Source organism: Ornithodoros turicata, chromosome 2 (genome assembly GCF_037126465.1).
Source record: "Ornithodoros turicata isolate Travis chromosome 2, ASM3712646v1, whole genome shotgun sequence".
NCBI lineage: Eukaryota > Metazoa > Arthropoda > Arachnida > Ixodida > Argasidae > Ornithodoros > Ornithodoros turicata.
The window spans coordinates 56,821,669-56,840,969 of NC_088202.1; the positions used below are offsets into that span (position 1 = coordinate 56,821,669).

At 46.3% G+C, this 19,301-nt stretch overlaps 1 protein-coding gene and 1 long non-coding RNA gene across 2 annotated transcripts in view; one reads left to right on the top strand and one right to left on the bottom strand.

The window, feature by feature from the left end:
* LOC135385454 (uncharacterized) overlaps nt 1–9,989 on the bottom strand; it is a 42,384-nt gene extending 32,395 nt beyond the window's left edge. The window contains exons 1-2 of the long non-coding RNA XR_010420420.1: nt 9,898–9,989; nt 9,788–9,832 (exon numbers count right to left, since the gene is read on the bottom strand). This is a non-coding gene — a long non-coding RNA (uncharacterized LOC135385454). The remainder of the gene's footprint in view (nt 1–9,787; nt 9,833–9,897) is intronic.
* Nucleotides 1–19,301, top strand: part of LOC135385453 (uncharacterized) — a 102,945-nt gene that overhangs the window by 44,030 nt on the left and 39,614 nt on the right. The window contains exons 8-12 of the mRNA XM_064614774.1: nt 1,891–1,974; nt 2,513–2,595; nt 12,238–12,443; nt 17,884–17,947; nt 18,011–18,075. Coding sequence (XP_064470844.1) covers nt 1,891–1,974; nt 2,513–2,595; nt 12,238–12,443; nt 17,884–17,947; nt 18,011–18,075 — 502 coding nt within the window. The remainder of the gene's footprint in view (nt 1–1,890; nt 1,975–2,512; nt 2,596–12,237; nt 12,444–17,883; nt 17,948–18,010; nt 18,076–19,301) is intronic.

Genomic DNA, 19,301 nt, shown 5'->3' on the forward strand with positions numbered 1-19,301 from the left:
TGCCGTGGCGTCGGCTGTCGCGACTGCCGAAACCGGCAGGGGAGCACGTTGCTCAGGTGTCGCGGCCGGCAACGGATGCGAGTTGAGATGCAGAAATGAAGCGGGGGGTGGTGAGTGTGCCGGGACCGTGGACAGCGCAGGTCGGTCCCTGGAAGCCGTGAACCGGTGGGCGGATGCGATGGTCAGTGAGCGGTTGGGTCGTTGCGGGTCGGCCGGATCGGTAGCTGATTGATGGGGTGGACAAAAGCGGTCGGCGTGTCGGGCGGGAGGCGAAAGGCGTTCGGGATGTGATCGTGATGATCCGAGTAATGATGGTGGCTTCCAGGTATAGCGTGCCGTGGTAGTGCTCGTCGATGGTGTGGTCAGAAATTTGTGATGGTGAAGGGCCGCATTGCGACGAACTTGATGTTCATCGTTCGGGTCACCAAATGTAGAGGAGCTGTTGTTCCTCTACATGAATCCCGACCGGCGATGATGGTATGCCACGGAGAGGCAACGACGGCGGCCTATCTCCATGGCCGCGCCGGTGGAACTGAGGCAGGTGCTCCAGGCGCGTGGCCTTCGTCGTCGTAGTCCACAGCCTGCTACACGTCATTTTCACACGAGAGAGGCCTCCGCGTTCACCACGTGGTGGTCCAAAGTTTGTGCAAAACAGAAGACACGTGTGGACAAGATGGCCGACAACGAGGTGAGCGCGCACATCCAACAGCGAATTGTCATGAAGTTTCTCGTGTATCAAGGCGTAAAGTCGTCTGAAATTCACAGAAGACTTCAGGCTCAGTATGGTCACGATACGCTTAGCCGCAGGAAAGCGTTTGAGTGGTGCAAACGGTTCCGAGACGGCCGTACATCAGTGCAGGGCGATCCCGGCCGGGGCGGCTCAGGCACAGTGTCGGAGTTCCTGAGAACATCCAAGTTATGGAGCGCCTGATCCTCAAGGACCGACGGATAACATCTGGCTCGAAAGACGGACCTTTCTGTGGGAACGTTGAACACTATCATTCATGAACATCTCCAGTTTCGGAAAGTTAGTGCCTGTTGGGTCCCGATGCAGCTCTCCGTGTTTGACCGGCAGAGAAGACTGGAAATCTCCCAAGAGCTAAGGTACCGTTTCGACACTGAAAGACAGCCGTTCCTTGATCGGATCATCACGTGCGATGAAACGTGGGCGCACCATTTCACTCCTGAGTCTAAACGCGCATCAAAACAGTGGAAGCATCTGGGCTCGCCAGCTCCCAAGAAGTTCCGAAGCACCCCGTCTGCGGGTAAGGTCATGGCCACGGTTTTCTGACCCAAGGGTCATGTTGTTCATGTTGATTTTCTGCCCAGTGGTACCACCATCAATAGTGCATATTACTGCCAGGTTCTCAGGGATGTGCATAGGCGCTGAAGCAAAAGAAACCGGGCCTCATCACCAAAGGAGTCCTCCTCCTACAGGACAATGCACTCCCGCATACTGCGCATCTCACGACACGCACCTTACAGGAACTTGGATGGGAATTGCTGCCACATCCCCCTTACAGTCCAGACCTCGCCCCCAGCGATTTCCATCTCTTCGGGCCACTGAAGGCGTTCCTTGGTGGCCGCCACTTCAGCTGCGACGACGAGGTCAAGAATGCAGTCCGATCATGGCTGCTACGCGCCGGTAACGATTTCTACGCTGCTGGCATCCAATACGTCGTGAAACGCTTGGACAAGGGCATTAGTGTAGCTGGAGATTACGTTGAAAAATAAAACTAATTTCTCGCCTATAAGCTCATTTTACTTCTGCGAAAAATGAAAAGTCCCGGTTTAACTTGAACACCCCTCGTAGTTTCCTTCGTATTCAGAGCCTCCGCTCTTGCTCAAGGGGCAACGCCTAACCATTTTTGCCATTCGATAAACTTTTAGGAGGCTTGGCGGACGTCCGTGCCCCAATGGGTGGGCGCCTGAACTGGAAGGGAGCTGTTTCATCGGAGACGGCAGCAGCATCAGGTGGGTCAAACTGCGTGGTTGAGGGATAATCAAAATTGGGTTGCAAAAAAAAAGAAAAAGGAAAACGCGAATTTCAGTCCTTTGAAGGAACAATGAAATCGTCATTTGAAGAACTTTTAAGTAAATGTCCCAGGGAGACCAATGGCGTTCTGAGAAGAGGACAAGGGGTGGTGGCCTCCACCTGGAGCTCCAAGGTCATCTGTGAAAATTGTGAGCTCCATACTCGCAGGTCGTCATAATTTACACTCAGACGTTCTCATAATATTCTATTTCCCTAGGAAGATATTTGCCCTCCCCTAGAAAGAATCGTGGTAATCCCGAGGCGTAACGGGGACGTAAGAACTTTTCGCCCATAGTCTCCGGCTGCGTCACGAAATGGCGTCGACATCGCTCACTCTCTTACGGGGTCCCTGAAGAGGGTCCAGGGGTTTCTAGAGTGCCGGTGACCAGTTACAATTATTGTTCTTGTTTACGAGTACGATGATTGATATACCGTCCAAATACGTTAGTATTGTTAATCCTTTTTAACACTTTTCAGTGCCCATCTGCAACTGCATAACAGGCTTGCGAGGACCACTATCCACAATGTGCTTGCCTACATAACTGGCGTTGTAGAGCCGGGTGAGTTTCCAATGTGTACCCTTCGTGCTAACATTCAGACGCACCAGTTTTGGTCCCGAGTTTCCCTCGTTGCTACGAATAACGGTGGCTCTCAGGACCTGACGCTTCTAAGTTTCCTTCCTTTCTCGCAAGAGAAACACTTTCTGTAAGGAATCCTCACCAGAAAATGGGTCCTCCCTCCGGTAGGAATTTACTCGGTACTACTACTATAATATGTCGTATGACTAGGCGCCTGTAATAATTGTAGCGCTGTTGGAAATCGAAAAAAAAAATATATATATATATATATATCGACGTCATTCACACTCGAAAACACATAACTGCACAAAAAAGAAAAAAAAAGCAACAGTGAGGAAATCACACGCAACAGTACTGCAACTTAAGATTGTTCTTGTGTTACATACCCGATACAACAAGAAATTCCGTAACTACTGTACTCCATACCTGCAAGTCGTTAGAATAGCTTGAACGCCCATCAGCTGTGGATGAATCAATGAACACTTGACCAGTCTACTTACCAGTAACTGCTTTTTGCACTAACTAGCAATATATTCCACGCGTCAGTTCCCTAGCGCCGTTTTGTCGAGGCTTTAGCTACCCTGCTATTTTTTCCAATAAAGGAATTCCACGAAGTTTGTCATCTCGTACGACGCAGCAGGGATGACCTCAGACTGACTCCCACCGTGTTGGTCGGACTCATGGGAAATCATTGTTTCATAACACCGGATAATTATGCTTGGGCACTACAAGTCATAGCACAGTTTTTGAGAAATTTGACTGACCCCGAGACAAGGAAAACACAGACGATCACAAACAGATCGTCTGTGTTTTCCTTGTCTCAGGGTTCGGTCAAATTTCATCATGTACCACCAGTTAGCCTGCATTTTGAACCATATTCAAGCTTTTGAGAGCTATACTTATATAGTTTTGTCTTATTTATGTACCTAGATTTAGCTTACATTATTTACAGCTTTGTCGAGAAGTAACTGTAACTTAGCTACTTTTTTAGTCACTTACCCATGACCAGCACTTGACACATGCGAAGTGACACAGTATCAGGACGGAAAATTTGCAGCAGAAATGCATGTTGAACACTGCAGTACGGCACGCGAGGTTGATTCCATTTTCCTCTGCATCTATTAACTTGCAGCGTAGTTGCAGGAATCATATAGTTGTGAACCCGTTACATAGTTCAAGATTGTTATCAACGGAGCAAGCTAGAAAATTACGGAAGGATTATACTGTAGCAGTCGTCGCGAGATAATAGTTCATGTTTAAAGGCCAATGCTGGCTGCTGCCGCGGCGAGCGGCAGAGCCGTTTAGAAAGAGTTTGGCGATTATAGTAGGAGCCGAATTTGCAGCACGTCATGCGACGTCACGTCTGAACCTCCTTGATTGCCGCGGTGTATTGTTAGCACGTCGCGAGCGGGTCGCCGATGCCATATTAGTGAGTTTTAGTTCATCGGACGCTATCGACTTCACGTACGTAAGGGATAGTGTTGATGGTCCTACGCACGCGCAAAACATACAGAGAGCTTCGCGCAGTGCGCAGAACGATTATGCTATCCCTTGCGCACGCAAGAACGATAGCCAACGATGCACTAGAACTCACTAATATCACGATGAGCGTCGTTTATGATGGAAGCAGGGAAGAGAAGGAGGACAGCACTCTTAAAAAAAGGGTGTACAGTAACTCCGTTTTGGGGAGTACACCCTTGCCACATGTATCACTCCCTTTGGAGTGTACGATTACTCTCCAGTAGGGAGTTAAAAGGTCTCCTCATACCCTGAAGGGAGTAAGCAGACTCCTTTTTGAGAGTAATTGTACTCTCCAAAAGGGAGTGATATATGTGGCAAGGAAAATGAGTTAAAGTACGCTGAAAGATGGAAGTCACTGAAAAGGTTCGCCAGCTGTAGGACTCGAACCCGCATCTGGGTTCGAGTCCTACAGCTGGCTAACCTTTGTTGTTCCACCTTCTATGTTGTTCCAGCCTCAGAACATCAGTTGTCTTATGTTTAAAGTACGCCTTTTTTTAAGTGTGTAGGGCACAGGCGAGCTACTACGTATTAACTAAACGAACAACTCGTCTTGTCCTTCCTGTTTCCTTGTCTCGGGTTCTACGTTTAGTTTCTAAGGGAGGAGGACACGTGCCTACTCCATCCTTCGAAAGCCCTTGGTCCTTAAATTCTTTCAGTTTGGCAACAAGGCACCCCGTATCACAGGCGCCTGTGTGTCATAAGCCAGCGGTTGTTGTACATTACACTAAGCGCGACGAAGCATGTGTCGACCAAGGGCCCTATTCTCGTCAAAGTAATCGACCTCGATTACTTTGTGTCTCGTCTGTCATTGGTCGTTGCGTGAGGAAGGCCGTGAAGAACAGAAATGAATGTCACTTCACTCGAGCACTTGATCCTGCACTCTTTATGCTTTATCTACTTTATCACAAAGATTGCAGGATCAACAGTTCGACTAGAGGTTGAGAGCGCGTGACAGTCATTTATGTTCTGTTCTGTTTCTGCAGTAGAGGTCGAGTACTTTAGTGAGAATAGGGCCCCATCTGCGGACTGCCTCAAAATGGTGCGCACCATATAAACTCTCAGAAAAAAAAAAAGAGAGAGAGAAGTAAAATGGAGAGTAATTGCAGTTTCCGATTCTCTAGACTGCAATTACTCCCCATTTTAATCCCCTGACCCTCACATTTTCTCCTCAGGACTGCAAATAGTCCCTGAACTTCGCAAATGGCCTCCTGAATGCAACAATTTACGTAAATATGTGCTGAACATAAGTAGAGGAGGCAAGCGAGCTGGTGTATACGATTGAACGGAAACATCTCCTTGAGTCTTAGGAGCAACGAAGGGGGAAACAAGACAGGACGACACGGGACCGGTCGTTGTCGGTTCTTGTCCCGTGTCGTCCTGTCTAGTTTACCCCTTTGTTACTCTTCAGGCTCAAGGAGATGTTTCCGTTCAACTATATGCTCTTCATTAATTTGATGGAATAAGACTGTATAAATTGGCTATCTTAGCAATTTTCCACCCACACATTGGTAAAAGTAGTTCGAGGTTATTTCCTGAGAAATGGTGCCCTATGCGTGTCGCAATACACTACAGGGTACAAGAAGATTTCCGGACACATTTCAAAACATTATTAAAAATTGTACATAGTAACAATCACAATACAAATTTTTCTGTCGAAAAGTTTTATTTGAACTCGCCCTCATAGGAGTCACAAGCTGCCGAAAATCTGAGCTCATGCATTTTCAATGGCCTATACCACAGTCGTTAGGCTTATAGGCTCTCCCCGCTTCATCCTGTATCGTGTGTTGGAGCGCTGCATTCAAAAGGGAAACTACTGTCGAAGATATAATATAATGACACTAAATACGCTGCCTTAGAGTTGTTATGCGTAGTAAAAAACGTAATACACCCGAACACAATGAAGCGACACGGAGAAAATTTGCAATGTCGCCTTGTTCTCTACACTCATGGTACATTTGTAGCAGACGACGGTATCGTCTGCTACAAATGTACCCTACAAATCTACAAATATACGGAGAACAATCTACGAAGCAGACGACAGCGTCTCAACCTCAACGCAATCATGGTGCTTCCGCAAAACACTGTGGCGAACAGGCTGACCCGCACGCACTGGATGGCGCGACTCATCGATTTCGGGTTTGGACGTGGCGCTCCAACACCCGTTGCAGCGTGAAACGGAGGGGTCCTAAGCCTAACGGCGGTGGTATAGGCCATTGAAAATGCATGGGTCCGGAAGCTTTCTGAAGCTTGTAACTCCTATCATACATTGAGTGTGAGCTCAAACAAAAATCGTGAGAGAACTACAGCACTGAGTCAATTTGCGTTGCAATTGCTATGTACAATTTTTATTGACGTTTTGAAATGTGTCCGGAAATCGTCTCACACCCTGTATATCACTCGACATCAGTGTTGCGGAATGGGCCGATCCATTAATTTCCAATTCCATTCCCAGGGAGTGTTCGTGAGTCGGAATTTCATTCCTTTTAATTCCTCGGAATGGTCGAGCAAGTGTCATTCTCATTCCACCCGAAAAAAAAGACATTCCCATTCCCACTCCCGGGCTAAAGTGATGCACTAAAGTTATTAACTGGTGCACTGATCGGTGCACAAAAAAAAGAAAAAAAAAACATGTAAAGGGATACTAGATATTCCACCAACAGCCAACGTTCAAAAAATCGTATAGTGCTTTATTTTGATGAATTTTGTGTTCTTCTGTTTCCAACATTAACGTCTTAAAGGAGTACAAAGGGCTATCCAAAAAAAAATTCAGTGAAGACGTCTGATGAAAGTGTGTGTGTCATTTTACCGAATAGCGCGAAAGGTTTTGATGTGCGCAATTTGTTTCCCAGAAAAAAACTCACATAAACATGCCCCCTCGCGTTCACCCTTAACTCGCCCCTCCAGGTATAACGAGGATGAGGAGGTATGATGGCACGTCACCGAAGACGTTATAAGGAGAACGCGTTCTGGTTCGCCGATCAGTGGGGGTCAGCACCTTGTCCCTTTGCCGGCGTAAACCAGTTTTGTCAGTTCTCCCGGAGAATTGGGGATAGAAGGAGCGGCCGAACCATTAACGAGCCAGAAAGGCTTTTTGAGAACCCCGAGCAGCCGAGTAGCAGACGACAGCGGATTAGCAAACAACATTACTCTACACCAATCAGCGAGCGTTCTCCTTTTGGCGCGAGGTTCCAGGCAGATCACAGGCTGGTACTGCGCTTCACCGCCGTTGCGCACGATCACTTTTTGCAGCGTACTTTAAATTCAGTTTCTGAGATAATTGTGACTCTGTGGTGTGAATTACTTCGCATGGTGCATCCTACTGGCCTACTTAAGTTTTATAGGAAGAAAACAGGGTGTTAAAAATGACTTCTGTGCTACTTTAAAACAAGAACCAGCGCCGCGACGAGCGTTTACAGGCAAGATTGCTTGCACGTACGGCGTCCGAAGTGCGGACGTTTTTCTTCCGTTGTAATCCGAAACTGTAGACGATCTTCGGTTGCATGGTTGCCAGACACTTACTTTGAGTGGCCTCCGTTCAAAACCCAGCGTGCTGGAGGCGAGCAATTTAACACCATTCGCTGACCATTCAATTCCGGCACCAAAGAGGTGTAATTCCATTCAAATTCCATTCCCAACCAGGGTGTCGGAGCGAACCGAAAACCGAAAAAAATCCGCTATTTTGGTGCGAACCGGAATGGAATCGAAACCGTATACGTTTTTTTCGCTCAGGAGGGAAACCGAAAAATATATTTAACGGTTTTCGGTCCAAGAAAAAACTTCGCCGGTTTGGACTACGGATAGGCGAGTGAAACAGACGTCTTGTGCTCTGAAGTCATGTCATGGATACTATACGAGGGTTACGGTTCCGGTGGAATGTATGTCGGTATACTATGACCCTTAGGCTTCCTTTGTAATGGTTTATCGTTCGCGCACGCACACAGACTTAGAGGTACATATGACTCTCTAGCAATGTGCCGTAGTGTTCGTTTTAATTTGATCCCCGCAAACTCTCCTCAACTAAACAGCGACCCAAGGGGGCTGCAGAACTGCTTCTTTATTGGTAATGTCGCGCAACGCGTCCCTTGTTTGAGAGCAGCTAAGTTGAATACATTTACGTATACGCGAGGGCAAGCCCGTGCGAAGTGGCAACTCTTTTGTGGACAGGACACGAAGAAAATAAAACGGAGCCGTCGAGCGCGTTTGTGAGTCCCTCGATTTGCGTCCTACTCGTGCGGTGGTGCTTGCTGGCTAGACAGTAGCAACAGACATTCGGATGGGACGCGATCGCTCCAATCCAGCAAGAAAGTACTTTACGTATGACATCACGACAAACAAGTCCGTTTGTAGCATGTGCTTCAAGAAAGGAGAAAGCCCATTTGAACAGACAGTAACCTACAGGAACCAGGAGCTACCAATTTCACAGCTGTCTATTAATATCAAATACCATGTATGCGGAATACACGGGTTTACATTTTGTAACATTGATTTTTTTTTTTTTTTGTGGAGATGAATATTCCTAGCAGAAGCGGAACCGGTTAAAAACCGGTATGAACCGTTATTTTTTTGCTCCGGAGCAGAAGAACCGGTACCGGATCGTTTATGATGTAACCGGAACGAAAACCGGAACGAAAACCGTTTCGGTTCGACACCCTGTTCCCAACAACTGGTGGCTTCACTCCATTCCCATTCCGTTCCAGTGCGCTAAAAACGGATCATCACTCCGGAATCATTCCAATTCCAGAATTTTAATTCCGCAACTCTGCTCGGCACATCACGGTTGACGGTTTAATTCGAGGTATTTTCATTCATGCAAATGAATTATGTACGCCGTTTTGGACGTCTTTTCACTAGGGCAATTAGCTTTAACCGATAAGCTCGCAGTAAAACGCGAAGTTTTGTACATGAGGCATCGTACTGTTGACCACATCACAGGATGTGACGACGACCCCACTGAGCGGATGCGATATACTTAAATTCAGGAGAAATGGGTCACCATATCGTGGAATAAGCACCGTGTAGTCTTCGCTGGAAAAATACGTTTATCACTTCGCCTTATGCTGACGGGAATATGTCGGCAAATGCTAAAACGACTTGTAAACAAAGCCACGTGACCTCGACATGACGACTTAAATGTGTGACCAGGACAAGAAGGCGGTTTTGCGCTTGAGGGCACTGAAAATTCGCCTGTAACATGTTGGTGGCTAGAAGGTTGTAAGCTTCCCCTCCTAGCCACCATAGCTAGACATCTACGACGCAGTCATACGAGGCACACCAATCGGGGGCCATGCTACGTCATGGAGTGACATTGACCCTCGTTCTCTCAAGGTAATCCTGACGGGGTACATGCGATTCACAGAGGACGCGCAGATGTAAGGTAACTCGCCCACGTTACAGGTCGACTGCGACCACTCTATCCGTGTGAGGGTGAACGATGTTTGTGGTGCAACCCGCAGCTAAAATGTTGTATGTAGTTATGTTCCGTTACAGGAGCCATCAGAACATGACAGCAGAGTACTTTTTTGTTGTCACGCACACCACTCATAACTGTGTAACCGTTAATACACTTAATCAGAAAGTCGTTTGGGGACAACTGAGATTAATGATCACACAATACTAATCGCCTGAAGAATACAGAAAACAGGTATAAACGTACCAGTTTGATGCAGAATAACTCTGGATGACACCCCCGCGCACAGTTCTGGAAGGCATGAAATTCATTTAGGCAACTGTCTGACCGCTACGGGCTGCTATAATTCGGCTAACATTTCTGAACAGAGCAGGTCTACCGGCGTCACTTGAACTGAAAGCAGCTAGACACGGGCAGGACAAGGACAGGGACAAGATGTTGGTGCTACGACCGCTTGCTCACAACTAAAAGGAAAATGTATTGTGCCAAGCGCGATAGAACAAAAAAAAGGGGAGGGGAAGGAGCCCAATTTGTACGCTGATATCAAGTTATCTTATCCTCCCATCCTACAGCGTCTCACAAACATCCCAGTAAGGAGGACCTTGAAAGAACAGCTCCTTGAAATCTATTCATTCAAATGTCATCTATAACAACGATAAAGCAGTTTACCAACCAAAGTAATCTTTCTACTGACATTGTTTGCCGTGGGCATGCTTTTTACTGTGACTTGGTCCACACCAGTCCTGTAGTTACTGTATTCGCTACTTTCTTCGCTGGCGAAGCAATGATACCGTGACATTTTCAATTGCTAACAGAAAGGTATTCTGGGTACAAATTCTGCAGCGGTGGACTCTTTCTCCACCACCACTACATTCAGTAAAGTGGAGAGTGTGGAGCACGACGGGGAAAAAGCGAGACAACGACAAAACATTTTTTAAACTCCTGTATGTATTTTATTTTCTTCCCATTCAGGCAGACATGTGTGACGATCCTTCTCGATTTCAAATACTCTCTAACTTAAGCCCCACTGAATGCAATGAAAACTAATGCAATTCTCTTCTATAGTGCCCACACATTCGTTTTGTGCGTACATCCGTGTACGTTCTGATGTCTTGCGAAGCGCGTAGTACAATGTGATAGTAAGCAATATGAACAACGATTGATGTTTTTAGTTGTACAAGCAGATGCAAAGATTCTCTTACGCGCGCACGGAGTATGTAGGCTAAACTGTTTAGTTAGGTAAACAGGTAAACAGTACATTTTGTTCTGCGGAATTGGAACAGAGGGGGATATTGGAAACACAACGAAGTGTATATTGACGGTCATTTCACTGGAAAAGTTATAAAGCTTTTTTTCTGTTTTCCTTTTAATGTGATGTGAAACAGACGTGGGTGAAGCATTGCTGTCGCGGTTAAATAGTCTTTACTGGTATAGATCGTCGAATAAGTCGTCAGTTATTCCTTCGCATGATGCACGTAAGCCTGCTGGTGCTGCGTTTCGCCCTCGTCAACGACTGTTTCAGGCACTTTAGTTGTTCTATGCCATGGAATCTCTAGTGTCGTGTCTGCCCCCTACTGTACGCTCAGCGTTTATTACATCCCACCCGAGAGAAATGTAATATTTTACGCACCCACAGTTTGTAAATCTCTCCTGAAAAAAGTATATCATCCTATTTCTAAATCAATACGTGATGCGATATATCTAGCGAAAGTACACACGCAGAAAATGAATCTGGTGACAGTGAGTATAGAAGGAAGAGCTTGAGTTTGGGAATTGCAGATATTTCGAACACAAAACTGTTCTAAGAATTACAGGCAAGCTGGTGGTCCTTACGCATATTGCCCAAGAATTCGAAGCAAAACGTAAAGCAGGCTTCACCTGTTTATGTTTTCATACAGCGCGTGTATTGTGCGCATTGCCACAGTCTGTGCTATCTGGGGTTTGAATGTGTTGAACGCGCTTTTAGATTTCTAATACACGGGCTCTGTGTCAACATGAACAGGTGCTCGAATTCTTGGGCATCATGATTGCGGTGGCCTTAGCTTGGACACATAAAAGGGCGACACGGCACGAACAGCTCAAACCAGCCAAATTCGTCACCAAAGGTTTGTCTCTGGTTTGAGCGGTTGCTGTGGTGTCGTGTTCTCGTAGAACAACATTCTTCAAAAAATTATTGCGCAGCAGAAGATGACGTAACTGCGCGTAGTAGGCAGCTATAAGATATGACACCCATGAGCTTCGGTGCCAAAAAGAAATAGGGAGTCTTCACTGTATGGGTCCTGGGCATGCGTAGTGACGACCCTTTATTTCTTTGAACCCTCGTAGCGCATCGGTGCCCTATTTTAAATATACCTGATGTTAACCTCGCAATTATCTTGGCGGCAACATGCGGCGTATCTATGCTGCCTGTTGGTTAATTGGAGAAATTTAAATAGCCCACCATCGCTAGGTAGATTGGTCAACGATATGCTAGAATGCCGAAAGTAAGTAGTAAAAAAATAGTGGAAAGGTATTTGTGTGTACTTAGTAGTGGTAGTGGTATCCGGTTACATTTTCGAATTTTTAGCGATGCTAGTATTGCGCTGCTTTCGAGCGATATAGCTGGCAGCGGTTCCCTGTTACTTAGTTTCTGTAGCGGGCACAACACCGGTGCTTAACTTATCGTAAATATAACTGGGGAATGTATTATTATATAGATCGGTACGTTGTGTTGGGCGTTCCCCTGGATTCGTGGAGCCACGGAGCGGTCACGCCGGGAACGGGTCTAGCGCAGGCACTGGAAGTTTCTAGGATCTTGCAGAAACTGAGAAAGAAGAAGCGGTGGCTCCCTGCGAGAACCATCGTGTTCGTTGGATGGGACGCCCATCATTTCGGTGACATAGGTGCTACAGAGTTTGTTGAGGTAAGGGCATCCTCGATGTATCGGCTATAGTTCCTTAGGCCGTATAGTACGAGCAGCAACGGTATCACCAGCGAGCCCTTGGCACCGCGGGCTCTCGTTGTAGGACTCATAATAAATATAAGATAAAAACAAGAAGAACCTGTTTTATGTCACTAAAAAATTCTGTCACGCGTGTCGTGAACTCCTGTTGAGTTTACTATTCTTTTGCTGTCCGTTTCTATTAACTATATTACCGCCTCTCTTAGCGGAATGAAGTGGCGTTAACAAGATTAGCTCTTCGCCATTATGTTCCACTATTATAGCAGAAACGTTTCATGAAGCATCTTTGACGGCACCACGCGCTACGGTATGACAAAAGAAGACAGGGTGTTGAAAAAAAAAAAAACAGGGTGCATCATGTATGTGTTATAAGTTACTTTTCCAAAAAGGCTGGTGTCATTTTTCCCACGACCTACGGTAACTTTAACTAGCCTCTTTTCGCGGGAAGTTGAATTTTCTGACCTCAACTCGAAATTTTGTTAAGTCAAGGTAACTTAATCTGCTGGGAATAGAGAGCCGATGTACGAAATACCCCAGCCCATTAGAAAACACATTCCCTATTGGGTAAGGAACAGCTAAGAAAATGTGCGCAGATCGCCGTTTTGAGACGCGCAAATAGGTCACGGGTAATTTCGTGTGCAAATGACGTCAGTGTCCTGACTTTCGTCTCAGGTCAACACCACCTAGATACAGAAAGCCTGCTCGCTCGTCGACTTGACAGGCAATCAGGATCGTGCTTTCACCGGTCGTGGCCATGGAGGAGAACCACCGTCGTCTGCGAGTTGTGATTGAACGTCCCCGCGTACTAAATGGGAAAATTTGCGGGGTCTTCAATTCGCAGAATGGTGAATCGCAGTAGGAGACGAATTCTGACTATATATGTTCACGTAGCGAAGGAGTGAGAGGAAGCAATGCGCAGGCTTTCTCTATCTAGGTGGTGTTGGTCAGGTGCCTCACAGGTTGCGTTAGGCAAGGTGCTTTGTGGTCTCTGCGTGCTTAAAATTGGTTCCTCAGTAGCTTCTGAAGCATTATGTGCGGCTGTTGCGCTGTCGTGAAGGGCTGACTATTCCCTTCAGGACTATAATGCCAGGTATTGGCACAGCGACGGTATTGCTCCGTACTTCTCCTACATATGAATGTATGAAAGAATATGAAACCCACAACGTCAAAAACGAATTTTTGACATTTTCATTTTAACATCTTTTTTTTTTTCAGCTGGAACTGAAAATCGCGCGATTTGTTTGTTTGTGTGTGTGCTAGTATGTATGCGCGAGCGTGTGTGCGTGCGTGTTTGTGTGTAAATGCATGTGCGAGCTAGCGTGTGGGAGTGTGCGTCTGTGTGTCGCAGTTGGTTTTGTGCCACTCACGGCGACCCCCTGACATCTTCCCCTAAACCTAGAGTCACTAAATAAGCTACGCTTCAGAGTATCGACACTGAGGCAAAAAGAGCCGCCATGTTGTTTCGGATGACCTCCAGCCCCACCTCTATTTTGGCAGTAGAAATAGATGAAGGTGAAGTTCAGCAGTGGAAGAAGACAACACTTCGAAGAGCGCTAAATGGATGGCGCTGGAGGTCATCCGAAACAACATGGCGGCTCAGTGTCGATACTCTGAAGCGTAGCTGATTTAGTGACTCTACCTAAACCGTACCCACTTTCAAAGAAAAAAAAAAGTGAAAGGTCAGCCACACGGTGTGTCGACTCGGTGTGTGGTATGTGGAGAGCATGTGCGTGTGCTTTGTTTACATACAACTTATATGTCTACATACAACTTCTACTGAAAAGGAAAGAGCAAAGATCTAAGGGGTTCCACCTCTGCTTACACACGTCAGGCACGCTTGATGTTAGCGTGTTGCAGCCGTTTTGCTCAATGTTGCATTACGTGCGTGCTTACCGTCTATAAATTAGTTTATGTACACACACAGAAAGACACACAGTCTATTAAAACAGTCTAAAACACAGTCTATTAGTCAGTTCTGACAGTCGCGCTTTACCGCTTTTTAAAGATGTTTCTGAGCATCCACCTCCGACAACCACAGCGTGCGTCGTCTGCTAGCGTAGGCACGGAAGACGACCCTTTCCCCATGATGCTTAGAAAGTACCGGTCACCGATTGCCCGCTGCCCCCATTTCGCAGTCAAGAAGAGATCGTCGCCCCACATCCTGAGTTTCCATATCAGCGTCATGCTAGCGGCTGATGATAGCATCCCAGTGTCATCCCATATCATTTTCCCAAGCAGCACAATGTACTGAACGTCTAGTGCAATAGGGGTGGGCGGTAGTGTCTTATCACTGTTCTTTAGTTTCACGCGTCAGCTCAAGGACTTTCACCTACCCGTCCACCCCTATTGCACCCTACTTTCAGTACATTCCCAAGCAGCAAAATGTACTGAAAGTCGAGTGCAATAGGGGTGGCCGGGTAGGTGGAAGTCCTTGAACAGACTCGTGAAACTAAAGAACATTGATAAGACACATACCGTCCACCCCTATTGCACTCGATTTTCAGTACATTGTGCTGCTTGGGTTGTGCTGCTTGTGATTCGTATGTGTCTTCTACGTTTCTTGTTCTGTTATCAGTGCGTGTTAGTAGACCATTGATGACGTGGCTCCCGGCGTACCTTGTCTACCGCACCCAATCAGCTGATACCCTTATGAGTCATGCACGGCGCCATTTGTCCCGGTAGGTGGGGTAGCTTCGCGGTGACGTTGTCAACTGTCCTCTGTTACATTTTCATTTTTAGGAAGAAAAAAAAATCACTGGGCGATTGCTATAGTTGGTAATGCGAAATTTGAGCGCAGCTGTTGAGGTTGGGTTACACGCCATTGCTTTTTTTTTATTTTCCACGCATAATACTTTCTTCAGGTGGCAGTCTTGTCCCAGTTCGTGAACTCGTTGTCCACGTTGGGGAAGTACAGCCCGGGTATGTCTTTAGGGCGACTTGGTGCCACGCATACAAGCTTTTGCGGATGACTCTTAGCATAGGGGTACACGACTATTTCATACGTGCGATTTAGCTGCCGCCACGCTTTCAGTCGCAAGTTTGGAGCCAAGCTCACGGAACTTAAACCAGATGCATTCCGGCTTCCCAAGCGCACCTTCCTCCTCGCTTTCCTCATCGCCATCTCTTTGCTGTGGCCGTACGCTTCCCCCTCTGCTTTCCTCGTCATGCTTTCCTTTGTCTCGTCGCTTTGCTTTTCGTTCGCTCTGCCGGTTACATCGCCGACGCTGCTCAACGCAGGAACGGGCGCCTAAGAACTGCTGTCGAAAACGGTGGACGATAGGTGGGGAACGGTGGGGCTATAGAGAAAGTTGTCCACGGAGTTGTTCCGTTTGGCAGAGTCTACTTTTCTGTCATTTAGTTCCAGCGTAAGGTAGACGTAGCTTCGCCGCACTATGGCTAGCTCTGTATACAACAACAGAGAAAACAACAACTTTATTTTGTTGGGAAGTTTCGTCGCCGCAGGACATGCTGTACCCCATTTTGGGTGGTAATGTTGTGGCAACAGAGAAAAGACAAACATAATTTTTGCTTTAGGGGTAGCTAGTATGGATTAGATGGAGTATGGAACCGAAGCATACGCACATTGGTCTCCGGGTGATAAAGTGCATTTTTTTTGTGACAATATGGGGTACCTGCGATCGTCTCACCCGAACTAGTCAATTTCATTGGGGCAAGAGGAAAATGTCTCATCTGGCTACATCTGCTAGAGGCGAAGCAGCCGTTATCACACAGGAAAGAGTCGTTGAAAACACGCATGTCAGCGTACGTTGGCTTGCCGCAGAAACAGAACATCCAGTTCAAGCATCTGGAGGCTAACAAGGGGCAACGGAAAGGCTGTGCCAGTTGGTGATGCATAATAAATCTTCAAAGGTGGTGAACACAAAAACACACGAGAGGCTCACACTCCCTTTTATGTTGGGATATATTGTACACCTCGTGCTATCACCATGAATTTATTGTTGTTCTTCATCCGTGTTACTATGACCCGCTCGCGGAAACGCGTCTATCTCTTGTTGCTTGTTTCATGCCTCTTCAGCTTTCTGCCCATACCTTAACGATCCCATTTCATGCTCCGTCCGAATTACTGCAGCTACACGACACGGTAACCGGCAGGCCGACTGTTTCACCCACAACTGCCACGTTTTTTTTTTTTCTCAACTCTGCGTGGTGGGTTAGCACAAACACAAAAGAAGAGAGAAAGCGGGAGAAAGACAGATAAGAAACTGACATATGGGGGGGAGGGGGGATCAACGGCAGCCGCTAGCGTAACGCTCAGAAGGAAACGGAGGGGTTGGGACGATGGTCCCTTCTTGACAGCGAAATGAGGGCGGCCGGTAATTTGCGCGTCTCAAAACGATTTTTTACCTTTTTTTAAGCTGTTACCAGTGCAATAGGGAATGTTTTACTTTGTTTGTTTTTATGGGCTGCGGTATTTCCTAGATGGGCTCTGTGTTTGCAAAACTTCGAGCTGAACTCAGAAAATCCAACTTCCTGCGGAAGAAACCTGATTAAAGTAGCCCTAAGTAGTGGCAGATGTTCCCCGAAGATGAATACCGTCGACCCCATCTCTTTCGGACAAGTAGATTGTTTATTAGGCATTTTTAACTAGAGATGAGTGCGGATATGAAAATTCGTACCCGCAACCGCACCGCACCCGCGGGAGCACAACCCGCACTCGCCTCCGCAGCAATGCCATTGGTGCAACCCGCATGCGCACCCGCACATGCCGACGCGTATCCGCATACCCGCCGATGTAGCAGCAGCCCAATGCGTACGCATGTTTCAGTTACGCCACATGATCATCACAGATCGAAATGATTTATTAACGCCGGGGACAATGTCTGTTAGCGAGAAACTTTTCCAACGCATCAGGCGCTGGCGACTACTGACATGGTTGCCGCCTTACTAACGCAAAGCGTACCCGTCGTGGTAACGAAAGATAGCCAAAATTAGCCCTATGTGGAAACAACAGTCACAGATTCATTTTGAGATGATGAATTGGGTATGGAACGGCTTGGAAAGTATTTCGGGGCAAATGTTCGCAATGAATCGGGTCATACAACAAAATCCGATGGTTTGGATTTGCGCCTGCGGGCATTGCAGGTATACCCTCGTAGTCCGCGGAGGCAGTGCGGGTCAACCTGCGATATACACGCAACCCGTGATGGCACGGAAATGTGTACCCGCGAAGAACAAACGTGTGCGGGTACCCGCGGGTATCCGCGAGTATACCCGCACCGCACTCATTTTTACTTATAACACGTTATGTGAAACACCCCGTATTCATCTGAGTGACATGCTGCAATTTGAAATCTGTTTTTTTTTCTTTTTTCATATACAATCTAGCGTATCTACAACACCACTGCACAAGTTCTGACTTTTTCTTTTTTACCTCATACAGGCACATCGCCAAAAGCTGATGTTGCAAACGGTGCTCTATCTCAACTCTGAAATCTGCACATCTGGTAACTTTCAGTTTCCTTTCACCTAACTTTTTCAATCAACATCATATCTGGGTTTACCTGTAGGCAAGAAGTTCCTGGTCACAGCTTCGCCATCTGTTGCTAGCTCGCTGGAACAAATGTTTCGTAGGGTAAGGATGTCGTTAACGTTTCCGAACGAGGCTCACAAAACGTTCTGCATTATGTGCAATGTATCTAACTGAAATGAATAGAAACCAACAAATGAAAATAAAAAAGAAATCTACTGCTTCTCTAAAATACAATAATTTTTCCACTTACGATTTACAACTTCAGTAATTTTCTGCACAAGTGACTGCTAACTCTGTTTCCGGCATATGTGCCGTAACCTATGTACTGCACAGAAACCGTTTCGAGTGTACACTGCACAGTTCCGTACAGGGCTTTCGCAGTTGATATCCCTTTAATGTAAGTGTTATGCTTTCGCTTATGCGAGCTGCAAAATCTAGGTTACGGCATATACATATGCCGGCATTAGAGGTAGCAGTCACTTCTGAGTAAAGTTGTGTTTCTTTTCTCTTTTTTTTTTACAGTGTGCCAATTTTTCACACTAGAAAAAGAAAACGTGCAACAGTGGACGTGGTCAAGTATCCGCTAAAGCTGACATGCTCACTCTCGGGATGGTCGACCTGACGTCACCCCAAATTTACTGTTGATGGACAACACGCGCAATAAAACCCGATTTATTTCTAGTGTTTGTACGTTCCAGACTTCCGCGGAAATACCATAGAAATTCTTATAGTCTCAGTATTCCGCATCAAAATGCTGTTCATTCAGCTCGTAGCATTTACTGTAAAATACGGTACATTTAGTACATATTTCCCTTACGAACTAGACGACCCTTCGTATAGGCGGTTATCCACCCATCATTGTGTTCATTTCACGTAACTGGTTTCAGACAAATTTTCAAATACGCATTTGCAATGGTAGAAAATAATCGACTTACCTTTATCACCGATGGAACGTGTAATTCCAGTAGTTCTAATATACAGGGATAAAATGAAAACAGAATTTGGACTTGGACGTTTAACTTGCAGAGTATGAAAATCACTATACGTTGTTGAGGTTATTCTCTTACAAAACTTTCTATAAAATTTTATTCGAGAAGTTCATGTAGTTATTAACTTGTCAGAGTTTATTTGTCAAGTACTACTATTGAGTGTACACTACAGATGGCACAGTGGAGGTCACCAAGCATGCCAAGAACAAAGCTCGTGCTTACACAGTGCCAGAAGGAGAAATTGCTGCACGCCTTGCCATCCTGAACCTGAAACTTTTTTGAGGAAATTTACTAAACCTCTGTGAACATTATTTACAATTCACTGCGAACACAACTTAT